This window comes from Chroicocephalus ridibundus, chromosome 24, assembly GCF_963924245.1.
Source record: "Chroicocephalus ridibundus chromosome 24, bChrRid1.1, whole genome shotgun sequence".
NCBI classification, from domain to species: domain Eukaryota; kingdom Metazoa; phylum Chordata; class Aves; order Charadriiformes; family Laridae; genus Chroicocephalus; species Chroicocephalus ridibundus.
Window position 1 is genome coordinate 3,045,707 of NC_086307.1, and position 18,160 is coordinate 3,063,866.

The window sequence follows — 18,160 nt, forward strand, 5'->3', positions numbered from 1 at the left end:
TTTCATATAAAGGTCTCCCACGATGCTAAAACAGTGACTGGGCAAGGATTCCCTCCCCTTCTCCTCATCACGTCGCTCGCATATAGTGCAGTTCTTGATGTGGGGAATGGTTTTCTATCCTCAGGCAAATCCACTTTGCCTCCAGTGCCCTCCCTTCTCTTGCAGGTTATCCCTGTGAACTCGGCTGGCTCGCCCGTGGGTGATGTGCCCTTTGTCCGCTCCGGCTTGCTGGGGTTTGTTGGACCTGTACGTAACAGAGTTTTTGAGCTTGCCTTGCTGTATTCTTCTGTTTGTGCTAATAGCCTTGAATGTTTAAAAGAAAAGCGCTTGGGTACAGAAGTGTGTGTAAGGAGAGCTTGCTGTGGATAAGACAGTTGCCAGTTAATGGATTTGCCTGAGCCAGTAGGAGCCCTTACTTTTCCAGCACTCTGTCATTACAGTGCCTTACTGCGTTGCTTGTTGCATTTTTAGATTGCTAATTCTTCTACAACCAAGTCTAAGAAGCTTTTCTTAAGGCAGTTCTGCTACGCGTGCTGGAGCGTCTTGTCTGACTGGGTGGCTAGAATGCTTCTCCTGGTTCAGTCATAAATGATGTGATTTAAAGAGAAAGAAAAGGTGTTTTATGCGAATTCCATTGATCTAGTCATAGTTATGAAATGTGCAAGTCATCAAAGACATTTGAATTTCCACTCTGTGTAAGTTACTCACAGATAATTTTTTATCTTTCAGGGCAGTTTGGTGTTTGTGGTTGGAAAAATGGATGGATTGCTGACCGTTAGTGGACGTAGACATAATGCCGATGACATTGTAGCAACTGGATTGGCAGTAGAGTCAATAAAAACAGTTTACAGAGGAAGGTTAGCAGCAAAATAAACCTTGCCCACTCCCCATAAGCCTCTGCATGTGATATGACGAAACAGGATCCTTTAGTATATTCTTCGATTTCTCTTCAGTAATGGTTTTTGTTTGGGTAGCTCAGTTAAAGTAAATATGGGTTTGGTTTAGACAGCAATTGGCCTGATCCAGCCCAACACGGGTCTGTTGTCCCCACTATCCTGCCTGGCTTTTCATCAAGTCTGTGTACTTTAGAGGAAGGAATCAAGTAACAAGATAAGTTGGCCACATGGAGAATTTAATTCTCTGTCTCTGTAGAATTTACTTTTAAGTCTCTGTAGTAATTGGCTGCTGGCTGATGCTCTGCAGCAAGAAAGAATTTCATTAATGTCCAAAGATACTTAATTTTATTTAGCAATTGTGGATATAATTTTCTACATCCTCAGGCAGGGTTGGAGCTCATGTCTCTACGACTTAACATATAAGACTTAACAGGAGATTTTTAAGCCCCCTATGTCATATAGATGCTTTTAAAGCTTCTGTTGCCTTGGTGACTTGCCACAGGTTGGAACAGAAACGTGATGGCAGATTGAGAGGACAGGGGACTATGCTGTGTAGAAATTTCATCAGAAGGTGGAATTAATCCCTTACATACTTCACCAAGTCTTTCTTTTTTGACTCAATTTTAATTGTCCAATGTTTTCTCTCTCTTTGCCCCATGGTTTTTTTTTTTTTTTTATGAGTTCTATCTTTAGTCTGCCTCCTTGGCTTCCTGTTCCCAAGGAGTAAAACTGGAATTTGTGCCGATGTGGCTCTCCCCTTTTCCTTAGGATTGCTGTGTTCTCAGTGTCAGTCTTCTATGATGAGAGGATTGTGGTGGTTGCAGAGCAGAGGCCAGATGCATCCGAAGAGGACAGTTTTCAGTGGATGAGTCGGGTGCTGCAGGTAAGCCCACTCACGTAGGGGGACGAGGTGAGTCTGTGCAGTTTTTCAGTGTGTGGGCAGATCAGAAGCCATCAGCACACCCCAGACGGAAAGAGCACAGGCTCGTGATCCCTCTTGGCACAAGGTATTTTTACAGGGTCACAAGCTGGGTACATCTGCTGTGTACAAGCTGTTCTGTTATGTCCTGAAGGTCCTGGGAAAGCGGCTGCTACACAGAGTAGCGTAGGCTCTCAGAAGTGGTCAGCATTATGCTAGCAAAGTGACTGTGCAGAGAAACACAGTTGCCTCTCAGCACTGCAAAGCAGATCCAGTGCTCAAGCTTAGGAGCTCTGCTTTTAGTCTTGGATCATGCTGGTGCTCCAAGTTACACTTTAAAGCCACCCTTATCTTTGGAGGTACATTTTCAGCAGGGAGACAGTAAGCAGAGAAAGGTCAAAACAGATGAATGAGTGTAGTCCTAAGAAAGCAGAATGAGCAGCAAATACTTACCTTGAGAGCTGCCTGCATCGCATGTAGGTCATTCTTGGGGATGATGTTTCAGGTTGTGAAGTATGCAAACTGGGGAGAAAAATCAGGGAAGTACCTGGTGGGTCTGAATAATGTATTAGATGCCTGAGTGCTGAGGCAGACAAAAAGGAACAGAGCGTGATGGCTCAGAGGAGACAGATGGATAAAGTCTTAAGATCAAAATCATATGATTCATCAGGCAACTGTGTATATTTTGGGATTTTGGTCATAAAAGATTTTAAAACGGATTTCTTGTATATGAAGTGGACTATAAAGCAGGGATGCTAACAAGCACTTAGCTCTTACCATAGGGCTCGCTGATATTACAGAGGTGAAATGGAATGGTAGCGACTGGCTCCTCAAGTACCTTATAAATCATAGACTCATAGAATGGTTTGGGTTGGAAGGGACCTTAAAGATCATCTAGTTCCAGCCCCCCTGCCCTTGGCATGGATACTTCCCATGCGGGGATTTGTCTTGCAGTATGTCAGTAACTGCAGCGGCCAGTAAGAGCAAACTGCCTCCAGTAGTACCCAAAATCCAAGTGACCGTCTTTCCTTTCTCTAGGCGATTGACAGCATTCACCAAGTGGGTGTATATTGCCTTGCTCTTGTGCCAGCCAATACATTGCCAAAAACACCGTTGGGAGGGATCCATATCTCTCAAACTAAACAGCACTTTCTGGAGGGCTCTCTGCATCCGTGCAACATCCTCATGTGCCCGCACACGTGTGTGACGAACTTGCCAAAACCCAGGCAGAAACAACCAGGTAACACAAGCACCTTTTTAAAAAATGTTAATAAACTGAAGTTCACAATCTCAGACCTAGGAAGCTGCGTGATGCCTCCGACACTGAGTTGTCCTACTTCCTGGGGACCAGAGCTTGTCTTGTGGCCTGTGGCTGGGGCGTGTTTAGGGCCTCTCTTTGCATGTGTCAGTCAGGAATTTTGATTCCTACCTTTGAACTCATTGGGATTCTCTCTGCTGATGAACAGGAGACTAGGAATGCCTTCTGAACTCTTATCAGTGAGGTTTCATTACCTCTCTTCTTGCACCCGTGCCCAGGAGCAGTGGGATCCTACAGAGAATCTTTGTTCCGTTGCTGTCCTGCAGATTGCAGTTCTAGGCCAGCTTCTTCCCATTTGCATCAAAAGTCCAGATTTCATGCAGCCGTTCTCTATCAACAGGCGTTGGCCCTGCCTCTGTGATGGTGGGGAACCTGGTTGCTGGGAAGCGTATCGCTCAAGCCTCTGGAAGAGATCTTGGTCAAATAGAAGACAATGATTTAGTTAAAAAGGTAAATCAGTATTTATTACAGCTAGAGAATGGGAAAAGAATTTACCCTGTGGCTGAATGCAAAGCAGCAACATGAAGTGGACTTAAATACTGCCTCTGAAGTAGAAACACTCGTATTTAATTACTGCCTCTTTGTTTCAGCACCAGTTCCTGACAGAGGTATTGCAGTGGAGAGCTCAAGCAACTCCTGACCACCCACTCTTCCTTTTATTAAATGCCAAGGTACAGTCAGTGCTGAGTTGTTGAGTTTTTAAGGTCTACAGCATGTTATTCGGCACAAGTTTGAGACTGTGTTGAAAATCTTTTGCCCACTCCAGTGTCCTCTATTTAGTCTCTGTATCGGATTTTGCCCATAGATTGGAAACTTAAAATTTGAACCTTTGAACCTATAGGTCACTTTATCTAAATGACTGTCGTGGTTCAGTGCTTCATTTTAAAACTGAGCGTGTTTGTAGGTCCCACTGGTTCCTGTATCATTTAATGGTGTATCCCTGTTGAGTATATTCTGGCAAGGTTCTGGTGCGAGAAGACCTGAACTGACTCCCTGGAAGGTAGAATTTTCTAGAGCAGATCTAACTCCATCTCTGTCTTTTTGATACTGTAGTGGATAAACGGCTCATTGAATGCCAGCAGCCTATAGGTATAGATAACTAGTAGCTATAGACTGACGCTAGCAAGAAAGTTTTTTGGTTGTTTTATTTTTTTTTTTTCAGCAGCCGTTTTGCTGACACATATGTTGTGCCAGGCCTTGTTTATAGCATTTTTGTCTCCTTTCAAGGGAACCACTGTGTGCACGGCCACCTGCCTTCAGTTGCACAAAAAAGCTGAGAGAATTGCATCAGTTCTGTGTGACAAAGGACATCTCAATGCAGGAGACAATGTGGTGCTTCTTTATCCTCCTGGTAAGCCAGTTTTAATAATGACTGCATCCCGCTGTGGAAATGCACCATGGTCTTTCTTTGAAATCTCATTGAGATCTGGAAATATGGGAGAGATCATTGAAACAGCGATACCTTAGGGACTGCGTAACTCACTGATCTAGTTTTGACTCCAGAGAGGGCTGTCCTAATGTCTTGCACTATCAGGACTCGAACTTCGATTCTCTGGAGTTTCAGAAAAGCCAGTCTGTACCTTCTCACTCCCAGCTAGATCTCGCTGTGTCGTGATGTTTAGAATAGAAACTTTAGAGGCTTCTGTGATTATCAGGGATCCTCTGGTATGATCTGTTCACTGCAAAGTTACTAGAAACTGCATGTGCTGGAGAGTTGCACTAGTCACCCTACCAGAGACTCCTCAGCTCCTGGTCATTTCAGATTTTGTTTGTCTGAAGTCACGTTGCCAGTTGGCAGCTTTTCATCCAGGGAAAGCCTGTAGTTTGCTGTGAGAAAATGGGCAGGGTGGCTTCAGGTAGAGACCGGTGCGGTGGCCTTCAGCTGTGCAGAAAATGGGCACTTCGTCTGAGACTGGTGGGCGCCTTCTCTGCAGCAGCAGGCTGGGAGCCGTGGGACGGGCGCTCTGCCTGCCGCGCCTGGTAGCACACGGCTTAGTCACTTGGCGTGCGCAAGATGCTCACTGCTGGTGAGAGGTGCTCGCTGGGGCGTGTACTTCTTGCCCTGCCAGACAACTCTGTTTTGTCCTGACTGACTTTTGAGCCATTTGACGCTTGGAACATTCTTCTCCTGTAAGGTGGATATGGTTTTCTGTGTGGTCAGTCTTCCCTACTTTCCCAGTCCCCTATCCCAAGCTTTCTTAGCTTCCTTGTGCTGCCCTTGGTGTTTGAACTGTTTCTGTCGCACATGTGCTGTGGAAGAGACTAGTGTGTGTACCTAATGGAAATGTAACCGAGGCTTGGAGAAAAAGTACTCGGGGGAACAGCCGGTGTCACCGGGGTGTCCATCCACCAGTGTCCTCCACTACAGCTTATCGTGTCCTTGCAGGCATTGAGCTAATCACCGCGTTCTATGGCTGTTTGTACGCTGGCTGCATCCCCGTGACCGTCAGACCACCTCATGCTCAGAGCCTCACTGCTACTCTGCCCACTGTGCGAATGATCGTGGAAGTGAGTAACGGGGCTGGAGCTGAGAGCGGGGCTGGAGCGCTCTTGCTTCGGCCTCTCGGACTCCAGTGGTTAACACAGCGGTCCAAACGCCCACGTTGTTACGTGACAGCAGTGATGGAGGCACATCTTGTAGCTGGACAGTGTTGTCATTCATAAAACACAAGAGAGAACCACCTCTCCTTATGCACGAGACAAATTGCTATAAAACAGGTGGTTTCTGAGAGATACTGACATGATGTTAGTGCTTTAAATTTCACATTGACACTCCTTACCACTGGGCAAGTGCAGATCCTGCTATTAGTTACTTTCCAAGCCCGGTAAGCAGGAAAGGAGCCTCCCCCTTATAACCACGGGGAGAAAGCCAGATGTAGACTGGGTGATGATCTCACCTGCTCTAAAGTTCCTGGCGTGGTCATTTGCATTTTACTCTGCATTTGGGGTTTTAGTGAAGGAAGAGTAGAGAGCGGTGTTGCAAACGCCAAAGAAATTAATGCAAGTTTGTTAGGGGAAGCTGGCTACAGATGATAAAATGCACTCTCTGAACATCAGATCTTGCAATGACAGTGCCACTGGGACATGCTTTTGTCTGTCTTTTTTTTAGTAAGTGTTTATCTTTTTAGGTCAGCAAAGCTGCCTGTATTCTCACAACCCAGACCTTAATGAGACTACTGAAATCCAGAGAGGCAGCTGCTGCTGTAGATGTGAAAACCTGGCCAACCATCATTGACACAGGTGTGGTCCATGGGCTAAGAGACTTTTTGAAGTTCTGTGTAGGGGTTACCGTTGACTTCCAAAGGGACTGTCCCCCATTTCAGATGCTAACTGTGTGGCTCTTTAGAATTTGTTTGAATATTTAGAAAGACAGTCCAAGATACAAGCTAGATTTGACTTTGTTTACTGACGTCTCTTCTGCATTTGTTGACCTATGCATGGAAAATAATCTTACTGAAAAGCCACGTTGCAGACAGCTGTTAATCTCCTTAAGACAAGAGCGAGTTGGTCTCTTCTCCCTTTTCCTAAGAATAAATAATTTTCTACGTGGGAACTTTAGCAAGAGTCTTGTTGTATACTAATCTGTCTCTTTGGGAAAGAGAATTAACAGAAAGCTTTATCGTCCATCTCGGGCAGTTTGAAAGTTGCATTCTTCTTTCAAATACCAGTTCAGTAATCAAAAATTAACCATGTTTGTTCCTTTCTTGTACAGATGACTTGCCCAGGAAGCGACTGTCTCAGATCTATAAGCCACCTACGGCTGAAATGTTAGCGTATCTAGATTTTAGTGTTTCCACAACAGGCATGCTTACAGGAGTAAAGGTACAGTAAAACGGGTTCAGAAGACGGGGGTTTTGGTGTCTTGTCTTTGGCTGATATTCTGAACCACCTCTCCCCTCGACCTCCGCCAAAGCTGGCTCTTGTAGCTTAAATAAAGACCATGCTTTTCCTCTGGTAAAGCTGCGGATTCGCTGCAGACGGTGCCGTGTGACTTTGTGCTGAAGAATTAGTTCTGCAGTGTAGGAAGACGGGTCTCTACTGTGGGCATCAGGAATTCTGCTGCTGCCTCCCACTGGAGCCACCTGTCAGGAGAGCGAGGAGCTGTGCGAGTAGCACAGCTGTGAGCTGCTGCGTTCCCCCCCAAGAGCAGAATAGGGGTGCAGTTGACAGAGGATACGAAACTAGAAAATGAAAGCCTTAGACTGTCATTAATGATGTTTGAAGCCTGGGATGCCGCAAGCTTTTAAGCAACAGCTATTGGTATCACTGTTTCTGGCTTGCCATGGCTCAGAGGGTTCTGCAGTGCCCTGCCTCTGCTATGGAAGATAAAGGAAGAAGAAACATAGTTTATGGAGAAGTGTTTCCAAGGCAAAACTACCTTTACTCTTACCGACCTGTCTTGATGAAGTCCTGTTTGGATGTCCCTGAATTTCAGCACGGTGTCTCTGTCTCCTGTGTTGCAGATGTCCCACGCAGCAGTGAGTGGCCTTTGCAGGGCAATCAAGCTTCAGTGTGAGCTCTACTCCTCTCGGCAGATCGCAATCTGTCTTGACCCCTATTGTGGACTAGGTTTTGTGCTCTGGTGCCTATGCAGGTATGGCTTTAGAGGGGAAAAAGGAAAAGATTAACTTTTGGCTGGATATAAATGGGAAATGGCAGTCCACGTCTTTATCTGGTGTAATTACAGGCAGATTATGTTGACATTACCAAAATGACTAATTTACAGTAAGGGGAAAATTTGTCTTTGAACTGAAAATAATATGTTCCCTTTTCCTGCAGATTAGCAAGATGTTATCCTATCTTGATTATGTGTATTTGTGCTGCCAAATATTACTGGCTCCAGAATGTTTCTCTTGCCTTTCTTCCTTGATTATATGTTGCAGTGAGGGAGTTTTCATTCTGTAAACTGTGTGGTTGAGCCAGTTCTCTTCACTCTGACAGCATGTGTGCACGTTTGTGCGTGTGTGTAAATTATTATTCTTGTACAGTAAGTTGTATTTTTAAAACGATGTTGCTACAGAAGGTGGGCATCGCAGCTATTATCAGTTTGCCTCAGATGCAGAGTCCCACAACCTGCCTTTGGTCTAGCAGGAATGTAATGTGAAAATACAGTAAATATTAATTTAAAAGATAACGTGCTACACAAAATTGTTTTCTTCCTTTATGTTCTTAACAGTGTGTATTCTGGACACCAGTCAATTTTAATTCCTCCTATGGAGCTGGAATCCAATCTTTTTCTCTGGTTATCTACTGTCAGCCAGTATAAAATAAGGGACACTTTCTGTTCCTACTCAGTCATGGAACTGTGCACAAAGGGACTTGGAAACCAAGTTGAAATGTTAAAGGTAAGAAATGTTTCCTGAACGTGATGTTACATAAACTAAGGAAACTGTGGTACTAAAGCAAAGTGATACAATTGTTAATGACAACGGTTTTCCCGTTGCATGAGTCTCAAGTCCGCACCTTGCTCAAAAAGCAAAAGCACCAAAAACTGTTGGCAGCCCCAGCAATTGAGGAGGATTGGAATTGCGGGGTGTGGGGGCGTGTTGCAGTGCAGGGAGGAGGTTGGCAGCGAGTGTGGAGGCTGCTGGGCAGAGCCCGGAGCGAGGACAGAGCGAGGACGCCGGCAGCAGGATGCTCTGCAGAGGAACCGCTTATGTAAGAGTCTGCAGCGACGGCTCAGACCAGCACATGATGCAAAGCACACGCGGCAGGCGGTTTGCTAAATAGAGGTGGTTTCTCCTTGGAGATAAGAGGAAGGGGGGGAAAAAAAAAAACCAAGCTACATAAAACAGTTGAGGTGGCTTTTTGCATGGGGTTTACTGACACAGTGTACTCCATCTGCGAGGTTAAGGATCAGTTGTGTTCCGTTGCTGTCTGCCTTGGGGGGTGTCAGCAGCTAAACAGCGTAATGCAGAGATTCGAACAGCTGGCTAGTGCTGTTGAGTGCATTCATGATCATGTCTAGAAATAATAATGGATTCTGGTTTTGTTAAAGACTCAGTGTAATCCCAGTAAATGACTTTACTCTCACTTGGTTTGGTTTCCATCTATACAAAGAGGGAATAACAGATGTAATCGTAGCTGAAAAGCACCACAGAAGCACATGGCGCTATGTTCTGTAGCAGAGGAAGAAGCACTGTTAATTCATATTTTGTTCTAGTGGTGTTTCTAGGCTCTGGTCAGACACGTTTTATCATTACAAATAGAAGCTGAAAAGAGGAAATAACTTGAACACAAGAAGAGGGTTAGCCCTGCGTTTCCTAAGTAATTTCCAGGGATAAAAAGCAAATGTCGCTACTTGTGAGGGGACAAATCTTGGTATGGTGTGGCAGAGGTAATTAACACATACAGCCCTTTGCACTCATTTGTGTTTTTTCCAGGCACGAGGAATTAATCTGTCCTGTGTCCGGACTTGTGTGGTAGTTGCAGAGGAAAGGCCGCGCGTTTCTCTCACTCACTCCTTCTCCAAACTCTTCAAAGACATCGGCCTGTCCTCTCGTGCTGTAAGCACCACCTTCGGGTCAAGAGTCAACGTTGCTATCTGTTTACAGGTAACCGAGTGCTTTCTAGTGCATGTGCTGCCACGGGCATCAGATTTCCAGATTCAGTTGTATTCTGAATCGGCAAAATTCCTGGTCTGCACACGCTTCTGCATTGTGTAGCCCGACATCTGCTTTGTAGAGAACAGCTGGCACAAGATTTAAGCAGCTTCTCTTGTTTTCAACTGCCAGATTCTATCGCAGATGCTCAAGGCAACTGAAACATGACATTAGAGAACTGTTTATTTCCATGTAAACGGTGACTAGTTGCCCCGGGGCTGATAGCTGAGCGTGCTTGGGCTGTCTCCATAGCAGCTCCCCCTCCCCAGAGATGCCTCCCACACTGGGGTTGGAATAGAGAGAAAACACCCTGGTTACTGAAGTCTTTCCCTTAGTGCAACTGCGAAGGAGGGGAAATGTGAATATGAATTTTCCTGCCGGTAAGAAACCCCTGGAAACGTTTATGAGCTCAGGCAGAAGTTACCCTGACTTCTGTGGAGACATTAACTTTTTTTTAAAATGTTAACTCTTCAGGGAACGTCTGGGCCTGATCCCACCACGGTGTATGTAGATCTGAAATCCTTGAGGCATGACAGGTACAGTCAGTTTACTTAAACTTATTTAATAACTTTATAAAATGTTGTGATGGTAGTGAGCTATCACAACTCTCGGCAGATTTCAGCTCTCTTTTTTTCCCTGACAATGTTTTCTTTACCTTCAGAGTACGTCTGGTGGAAAGGGGAGCTCCACAAAGCCTCCTGCTCTCAGAATCCGGGAAGGTAATTTCGTGTTATTACCTAGAGGCATCTCATGACCGCGTGTTGCTTTTCACGCCCCTTATGACGTAGATGTGTAGCTAGGAAAGGTGGCCTTGTGGCACGGCATGAGGAAAGGGGGTAGCTGGTTACTCTGTTCCTCTGGGAAGTTAGCTTGATTTCTAATGAAGTACGTGTTGATTTAGGAGCGTGCTTTGCTGAGAATTGGGAGAATTGGTTCTGTTCACAGTAAATGAACCCTATCAAAAGTGTCTGCTGTTGCATCCTTGAAATCTGCATGCACTTGACATTTACTGTAGCTCTTGTTCCCTTCTTTAAACGGATTAACAAAAAGATGTTTCCCAGTGGTTTTTAACACTGAATTTTTCAAAACCAAGGTCTAGCAAGGTTTACAGGCCTATAATCCCTTACCGGTGTGGCTCTTAAGTCTCAAAATACATTCATACCGTTAGCGCACTTCAGTGTACATGCCCTAGCATGTTTTATACCTGTTTGTAATTTCTGTGGGTGAAATCATGCCTTTGCGGAGGTAAATGAACAGCTTTTATATTTTAGTTGTGCGTCAAGATAATTCATATACGGTTTACATATTCCTCCTTGTGATCTTTAGATTTTACCTGGAGTCAAAGTAGTCATCGTGAATCCGGAGACAAAAGGGCCTCTTGGAGATTCTCATCTTGGGGAGGTAAGTGCAGATTTCACTATTTGGGTCGCTTCTGTTGTCTGCTTCTTGCACTAAATTCTCTCTGCGGGGTTATGTAAGTTGCTGGGTGACGGTTTGTGAGCGGTAAGACTTGCCGGCCTTTTTAAGCTGAATTATTGCTGGAGTCTTCAGAATTTGGGTGTGTTATTTCACTGCCGAGTTTAAAGAAGAAGAAAGCCTACTAGAAGGGAAGGCTTACTCCCCTCTAAATCTTGCATAACTGGCTTCCAAGTAATATAATTTACATTTTGCTTTCCTTGTCTTGATTACACACCAGTATATTTGATCTGTGGTGATAGATTATTATCAATTTTTGGACATCATATGTTATAAAAAAACCCAGTTTATTTACTCAGTTAATCCTCAGCTTACAGTTATTAGGAGAGTAGATCTGCAAGATGCATTTTTAAGATTCTACAGCATATTTGGAGGTTTGAGCTAAATGCAGAACATTTTTTTGGATCGAAAAATCTCAGATAAAGAGAGAACCTTCCGGTTACAGTTTATTACCTGCTTCATTTTAATGCTCAGCAGATGCTCTGCTTTTGCAGTGTGTGAATCTGACTGTTTTTCCACTTCCTGAGCAGATTTGGGTAAATAGCCCCCACACAGCCAGTGGCTACTATACTATCTACGACAACGAAACCCTTCAAGCTGATCATTTCAACACTCGCCTGAGCTTTGGCGATGCCGCTCAGACGCTTTGGGCTCGGACTGGATACCTTGGTTTTGTTCGTCGCACTGAGCTCACAGCTGCCAGCGGAGGTATGGCAGAAATTAGTCTTCATTTTCTAAATGAAGATGAAGAGTTTTCTTTCATACCTGTCTGGATACACTTTTTTTTTTTTATCTAAATTCCATTTATTGTCTGCCATTTTCTGTTTCCATAGTATGCATACGCGTCATTTCCCATCTCTCCTCTCTAGAGCGCCACGATGCACTGTACGTTGTTGGAGCACTGGATGAAACGCTGGAGCTGAGGGGACTGCGGTACCATCCGATTGACATTGAGACTTCTGTATCTCGAACACACAGAAGCATTGCTGAATGGTAAAACAGCTGCGGAAAATGAATTCGTCCTAACCTAGCTGAAACGTAGCAATGTTTATGCAAAGATGCAGGATTTACAGAAAAAAATACGAGGCAAATTCAGATACTTTTTGGGTGTTACCATCAGCAAGTCATGCACCTCATTTCCCATCTGTAGATCGGAATAATACTGGGCTGACTGACTCAATGTTTTCTCACGAGGCTTAATTCAAAATAGAAATGATGATTTCCTGCTCTGTGGTGTAAAGAACCATTTATGTTTGAGTCAGTGAAGGCAGCATTTAGTGCGTGTGTCACACTAGGTAGTATCGAGATGTGTTGGAACTGCTCTTCAACACGCTGGGACTAGGTCCTCTCGGAGTTAGCGTGCTCGGAAATGCAGCCCAAAGCAGGTGACAGGCTCCATCTAAGGATAAAGAACTGTAAAGTCTGGATCTTCGTGTTTGTGAAAATAACTGTGGGTTTCTGGTTTTGTTTTTGTTTTTTTTTCCCTTTTTAACTTCTAGTGCCGTATTCACGTGGACCAACTTGCTCGTGGTGGTTGTGGAGCTGTGTGGCTGCGAACAGGAAGCCCTGGATTTGGTTCCTCTAGTTACAAACGTGGTCCTGGAAGAACATTACCTAATCGTGGGCGTGGTGGTGGTGGTGGATCCTGGCGTTATTCCTATCAATTCCAGAGGAGAGAAACAACGAATGCATCTCCGCGACAGCTTTCTAGCCGATCAGTTAGACCCCATATACGTGGCCTATAACATGTAACACGTATGGGGGAAGTGATGTTCAGAAACTTTGCGGGACCACTAAGTGACAAAGGGTGGCTGTAGAAATGAAGCTGGTGAATATTACTAATACTTGATCTGAAGTTTGAGCTTGCTGCCATATTCCCTTCATCTCATCCTGTGGTGTTAAGATCCCGTTAACTACCAGCGGACAAAAGGAAATGTGGTAGACAATGGAAAACACTTGTAACAGTTTACTGAAATACTAGCTTTATAGAAAATGCAAAGTTGACAAGTGTGTGAGCTACAAAATTCCTAAGGCCTTTACAGTAGTGTTACTTTTTTCATCTGTTGTACATATTTGTATTTTTATCTAATACTGTTTTAGGATTCTATAAGGGGAGGGTTTATTTAGTTAAGATAATAAACTATTAAGAAAAGGGTCATCAGAGTTCCGCAGTTCCCTACTATATAATGTACTTTGCATCTGTACTGTAGCGATTCATTCCATGGGATCACACAACTTATTTAAAATTGTGCCATGACCAAATCAATAACTTACGGAATCTAAGAGTTACTTATTCATATAGATATTTCTTGAATTTAAAAAAGAATTTTGCCTATATTTTAAATATGTAAATATTATTATACATAATTCACTTAGATAGAAAATTAACTTGGATAATGATGACAGCTGAAGGTAGAAATTTTTAAGGACAAGTAACTTTTGTGGTCCTTAGCATAATTACATTTGGTTAGGCGACTAATGTGAGATACACGCATCTTTCACAAGTTTTCCTATTTCAGTATGTAGTCTTTTATTGCTGGCCAGAAGTGTGTCAGAGCACGTAGAAACCTGTGATTTTAAGGCACGTCTTTCTAAAGGAGGCTGAACTTAAAGGGGAGCGTGGAATTTGGTAGAAATCGCAGTGCAAGTGCAAAATGCTGAACTGGTGTGATGCCCCCCCTGAGGGGCAGCCTCTGCCTCCGCCCTCGGCGACACCTTTAAAAGGGGAAAAAAATCCTTTAGCTTGACACACAGTTAAAGTCGCTGTTTGTGCAATTCGGTCATTATTCCATTCAGTTCCCTTTTGGTAGATCAAGAAATACTGTAAATAGGCTTTAACGTAAACTGGGAGGAGGCAACAACCCACTTTTCCTCAAAGCATTCACTAGGAAGAATTAGAAAATTCTGGGGTTTAACTTGAATGCAATTATTCTTTTACAGGAGGAGGCACAAAAATGAGATAGAGCAATTCTGGGAAACGAGTTGTTAAATAACTTTGTGAAAATTAATATCCCGGCCTTCAAAATACTGCGTCGGCTTTCACATTAGTAAATGTAAAGAAAGAGAAGCCTGAGAGTAGCGGGTTTAAGCTCTTACTGTTCGGAAGCAATTGCACAGCGGGCTGAGGGAGGGACGGTGCTTAAGCTTTGACTCAAAATTACCTTTCTTTTGTCTAATACTTAATAATCTTTTAAGAACGATTAAATTCCTCTGGGTGTTGAGAAAATACAATTTTGGAAGCAAGGAGAGCTCGTAGTACCAGATACTGCAACAGGGTTTTTTTGAGTCAAATGTGGTATACAGTGTAAATAACTTGTTATTAAAATGTTCCAGATTACCTCACTCAAAGTTTTGGGGCAGTTTTTAAAATGTTTATAGAATGATGAACTCAGAAGATCCTGTGGCAGTTATCAGAGTGTATCTGTAAGCAAACCCCAGTTTTGTTCTTGAAAAACCCCTGAAGCGTTCTGTTAGTTCCTCACTTGAAGGCAGGAGTGTTAAAATTTAGATAAGAAATTCTGAATGTTATTTTTGAAAATTATTTGGCGGGGGAATAGATTTAAAAACTGGAAGCTGTGATGGCAAGTCCAGAGGGAAGAGCCCTTTGCAAACGCTTCGGTTCCCAGGTGCACGCACACCCCTGCGGAATCTCTGTGCCCGCCGCAGCGCTCCGGCAGCACCGCGGTGCTCGTGGTCTCGCGCGGTGGGTGCTGCGTTCGCAGTAGGGATGGGCTCTGGACTCTCACGGTGTGCAGCCCAAACACCTGTGCGTCACGTCTTTAATATATTTAGTTTTAACAAATTGGCCACAGTGAGGCAAGTGGCGGGTGTAACTGTGACTAACGGAGTTGGTCCTGCGACTTATTTAGGGTGTAAAGGGCACAAAAGTTGTTCTCCCTTGTCAGCCGGCAAAGTCTTGTTGTTAGGTGTTATGCATCACTTCATTTTTTCTGTTTTCTTGCACCGCAAAGTGACTTGCAGCACAGCGTCACCTCAGTGTTGCCCGTTTCAGAAAAAAATTCTGATGGTCTTGACCTTTTTCTCACTCAAATCAAAGCTTTAGATAAATTGTTTCGACAAATACTTTATTTGTCCACTGAAGTGGATTTTAAGTCCAATTCTAGGATTGACTTTTATTTTTACTCGCAATTTTTCAGGAATAAAAAAGGCGTGTATTAATTTGAGCAAAGATTCCCAGTATGTGGCAGACTGACGTTCTGAAATGGCATTTTTGAATGCCATACTGGATTATCTTGATTATTTTTTTTCCTTGTTTTTTATTTGGATAGGTATTGATAGCTGCTTAGGGCTTGGAGTTTTATCTTGCAAGTTGACTGTGTAACTCTTAATCTTTATTCTGGCACGTTACATTTCTCCCTGTTGGAGAGCTATAAGTTTACAGTCCTGCCCATGGAATGCGATAACATTCCATTCATGGCCAGTCAGTGCCGCGGAGCAGCTGCCCGGTTCTGCCAGCGTTGGGTGCTTTGGCCCCTGTTCGGCACAGCGAAAAGCCACGGCCTGGAGGGGAAGAGGCGCAGAGCTGTGACTCCGAAACCCCCGTTTCTGACTCACGCTCCACTAACGACCTGCCGCGAGGCCCACGGGCCTTTCACTCCTTCTGCTGCCTCATCTGTAGATGAGGATATAATCTAATAATATGATCTAAGCCTCACGCGTCCCTTTGAGGTAACCAACTGGTTTTCCGTGCTGGCCCCTCCGGGGCTGGGCGTTTGTTCCTCCAGAGCGGCAGGTGATGGTCAGGTTGTGCAGGGCCATCGGGGACGGGACCGTTCCCCTTCGCGATTGTCGCTTGGTGTCGTACGTCCGAGAACGAGCCGAGACAGAAGCCTGGCGGCCGCTCACGTTGCACACTCAGGTTCACTCTCCGATGCTTTTCCGTAGCTGCCGGGTCCGGTGCTGAGCCCCCGAAGCCGCCTCGCGGGGCCGCTTTGCTTTGCAGCTTGCCCGCTTGCAAAAGGCAAACTATTTCCTACTGTTGTCCATCAGATTCCAAGCGAACAGCTGCAGTGAAACTTAAAAACTAGGAATTCCTAACACTCTGAACTAAAATATTTTGTATGTCTGACTGTTTATGAATACTCCCTAAGCAAAATGTGTGGGTACAGGTAAATCCCAGTCCTGTGCCGTTAAAATGTGCACTGCGTTTCTGATTTAAATAAATGTAATTAAGATGCGTCATACTAACGGTCCTAAAAATAAGGTTGTAAAAACGAGATAAATTTTAGCCCTAAATGCAGTTTTTCTTTAATTTCTGTCGACCTATTTACCATTGTCAAATTCAGACTACAGCATTATGTAATTATGTATAAAGTTTTTATTTATTTAAAGTTAGATTAGCTATACATTTTTAAATTTAACATCTGGCTGGACAGTGTTCCATTAACGCATTGATTGTGTTTCCTTTGTCTTGTGTTAATAAATATTGATGCCTGATTGCTTGCTTAGTTCTTCATCTCCTGTTTCTCCGGAGGATACTTTTATTTTATTTATTTTATTTTGAACTGGGATTCAATGAGAGATTTACTGACTCTGAAACCTTTGGGGGTTTGTCCCCTGGGGGACCGAAGTGACTTTGTGAGGCTCAGCGTGAGCTGACGACACAGAAACCGCGGTGGCTCTTGAGGTTTAACACTGGATAATCATCTCCGCGGAGATTTTTTGAAGATTTATTTTAAATATTCATAAATGTTAAGATGTCCTTTAGTACCAGTGAGGACGTAATTCTTACTGGAATCTCACACCAGCTGCTGTCTGTGCGTGTGCCTGTTAATGGCGGTGTGTTTCTGGGTAAGATTATACTTAGACACGTTATTTCCTACAAATGAGGAGTAGCAATGTTACCATGGTTTCTTTTGAAAACATTTCATTTTCAGTAAATCATTCCACTATTTTAAAATTATTTGCTTAATATTGGGAAAACCTTTTTAAAAAACCAAAACCAGACCACAAACAAACAAACAAAACAAAACAAGAACAAAAACAAAAAAAAAAAAAAAAACACCCAAAGGCCAAAAAGACACTAACTTACTTTTGGTTTATGAATCTAATAAATTGAAATAGCCAATAAATCTTTCCATAAATACATTTAGACTTGAGTGATCAAATTTCCCCAGTGTCTGAAGATTCTTGTTCTGGTTGTTGCAGCTCCAGCCTGGGCCCCTTCTCTGGGATTGGAACTTTAGGCAGAAGAGTTAATTAATGCTAATTGGGCCAGAAAAGCTCTGTGTGATTCTCCAGAGGAGAGACGTGGAGCCCAGGCAGTGTTTGGGCAGCGGCTGAGGCCGGTGTCGGGGCAGGAACCGCTGCGGGATTTACTGCAAATCTCTGACCTGGGGAGTGGGGCCGTGGGGAGCAACGGGCCCGGCCGGGACGAGGGGGGCGTTGGGAGGTAGAAAGGAAAGCAGACGTTAAAAACTGCAAGCGCAATGATGCACCAAGGAAAAAAAGAGAGTATGTTACGCTGAAGCTTTAATTGTGAGCGTGATCTTTTCCAGTTTGGGTTAGGACAGGGGTCAGGAGATGCTGAAAAGGGCGGGAAAAGCTCCATTGGTACCAGTGACGGCTGGAAATGCCCAATCTCCGTCCCGTGGCCCCACAGGGCGCTGGGGAGCCCCTGGGCAGGGGGTCACCCCTGGCTGGGCTCCGGCTCCACCTGCACTAACTCAGTCCAGGGAAGAATCGCCCTGGATGGATTCAGCGAAGAATCACCCGCCCCGAACCCCCCGTGCGTGACCTTCGTTTAGCCTGAACCCGCCGCCGGGCGATGCCCGAAGTTCTGAAGATGCTGAAGAGGCTCTTGTGAGTCTGAACGGCGGGGCGGGGCTGGGGCCGAGCGGGCCCCCCACGGCTGCGGACGGACGGGGGCGAAACGCTGCGTTTGACCGGGCCGCGGCCTGCGCGCCGGGCGGGCCGCGGGGGGCGCCCT

General features: G+C 44.5%; 2 protein-coding genes across 4 annotated transcripts in view; both read left to right on the forward strand.

Moving 5' to 3' along the window:
- Nucleotides 1-16,668, forward strand: part of DIP2B (disco interacting protein 2 homolog B) — a 69,677-nt gene extending 53,009 nt beyond the window's left edge. For all 3 annotated transcript variants that reach the window (XM_063358949.1, XM_063358950.1, XM_063358951.1), the window contains 19 exons: nucleotides 166-246; nucleotides 730-857; nucleotides 1,665-1,779; nucleotides 2,854-3,055; nucleotides 3,474-3,583; nucleotides 3,724-3,804; nucleotides 4,361-4,484; nucleotides 5,520-5,641; nucleotides 6,262-6,373; nucleotides 6,846-6,955; nucleotides 7,597-7,727; nucleotides 8,310-8,478; nucleotides 9,517-9,687; nucleotides 10,210-10,271; nucleotides 10,397-10,454; nucleotides 11,062-11,136; nucleotides 11,742-11,919; nucleotides 12,081-12,204; nucleotides 12,711-16,668. In XM_063358949.1, coding sequence (XP_063215019.1) covers nucleotides 166-246; nucleotides 730-857; nucleotides 1,665-1,779; nucleotides 2,854-3,055; nucleotides 3,474-3,583; nucleotides 3,724-3,804; nucleotides 4,361-4,484; nucleotides 5,520-5,641; nucleotides 6,262-6,373; nucleotides 6,846-6,955; nucleotides 7,597-7,727; nucleotides 8,310-8,478; nucleotides 9,517-9,687; nucleotides 10,210-10,271; nucleotides 10,397-10,454; nucleotides 11,062-11,136; nucleotides 11,742-11,919; nucleotides 12,081-12,204; nucleotides 12,711-12,963 — 2,406 coding nt within the window. In that variant the 3' untranslated portion in view covers nucleotides 12,964-16,668. The remainder of the gene's footprint in view (nucleotides 1-165; nucleotides 247-729; nucleotides 858-1,664; nucleotides 1,780-2,853; nucleotides 3,056-3,473; nucleotides 3,584-3,723; nucleotides 3,805-4,360; nucleotides 4,485-5,519; nucleotides 5,642-6,261; nucleotides 6,374-6,845; nucleotides 6,956-7,596; nucleotides 7,728-8,309; nucleotides 8,479-9,516; nucleotides 9,688-10,209; nucleotides 10,272-10,396; nucleotides 10,455-11,061; nucleotides 11,137-11,741; nucleotides 11,920-12,080; nucleotides 12,205-12,710) is intronic.
- A 1,475-nt stretch (nucleotides 16,669-18,143) lies between these two features.
- Nucleotides 18,144-18,160, forward strand: part of BLOC1S1 (biogenesis of lysosomal organelles complex 1 subunit 1) — a 59,830-nt gene continuing 59,813 nt past the window's right edge. The window contains exon 1 of the mRNA XM_063359297.1: nucleotides 18,144-18,148. The gene's annotated coding sequence lies outside the window, so the exon portion shown is untranslated. The remainder of the gene's footprint in view (nucleotides 18,149-18,160) is intronic.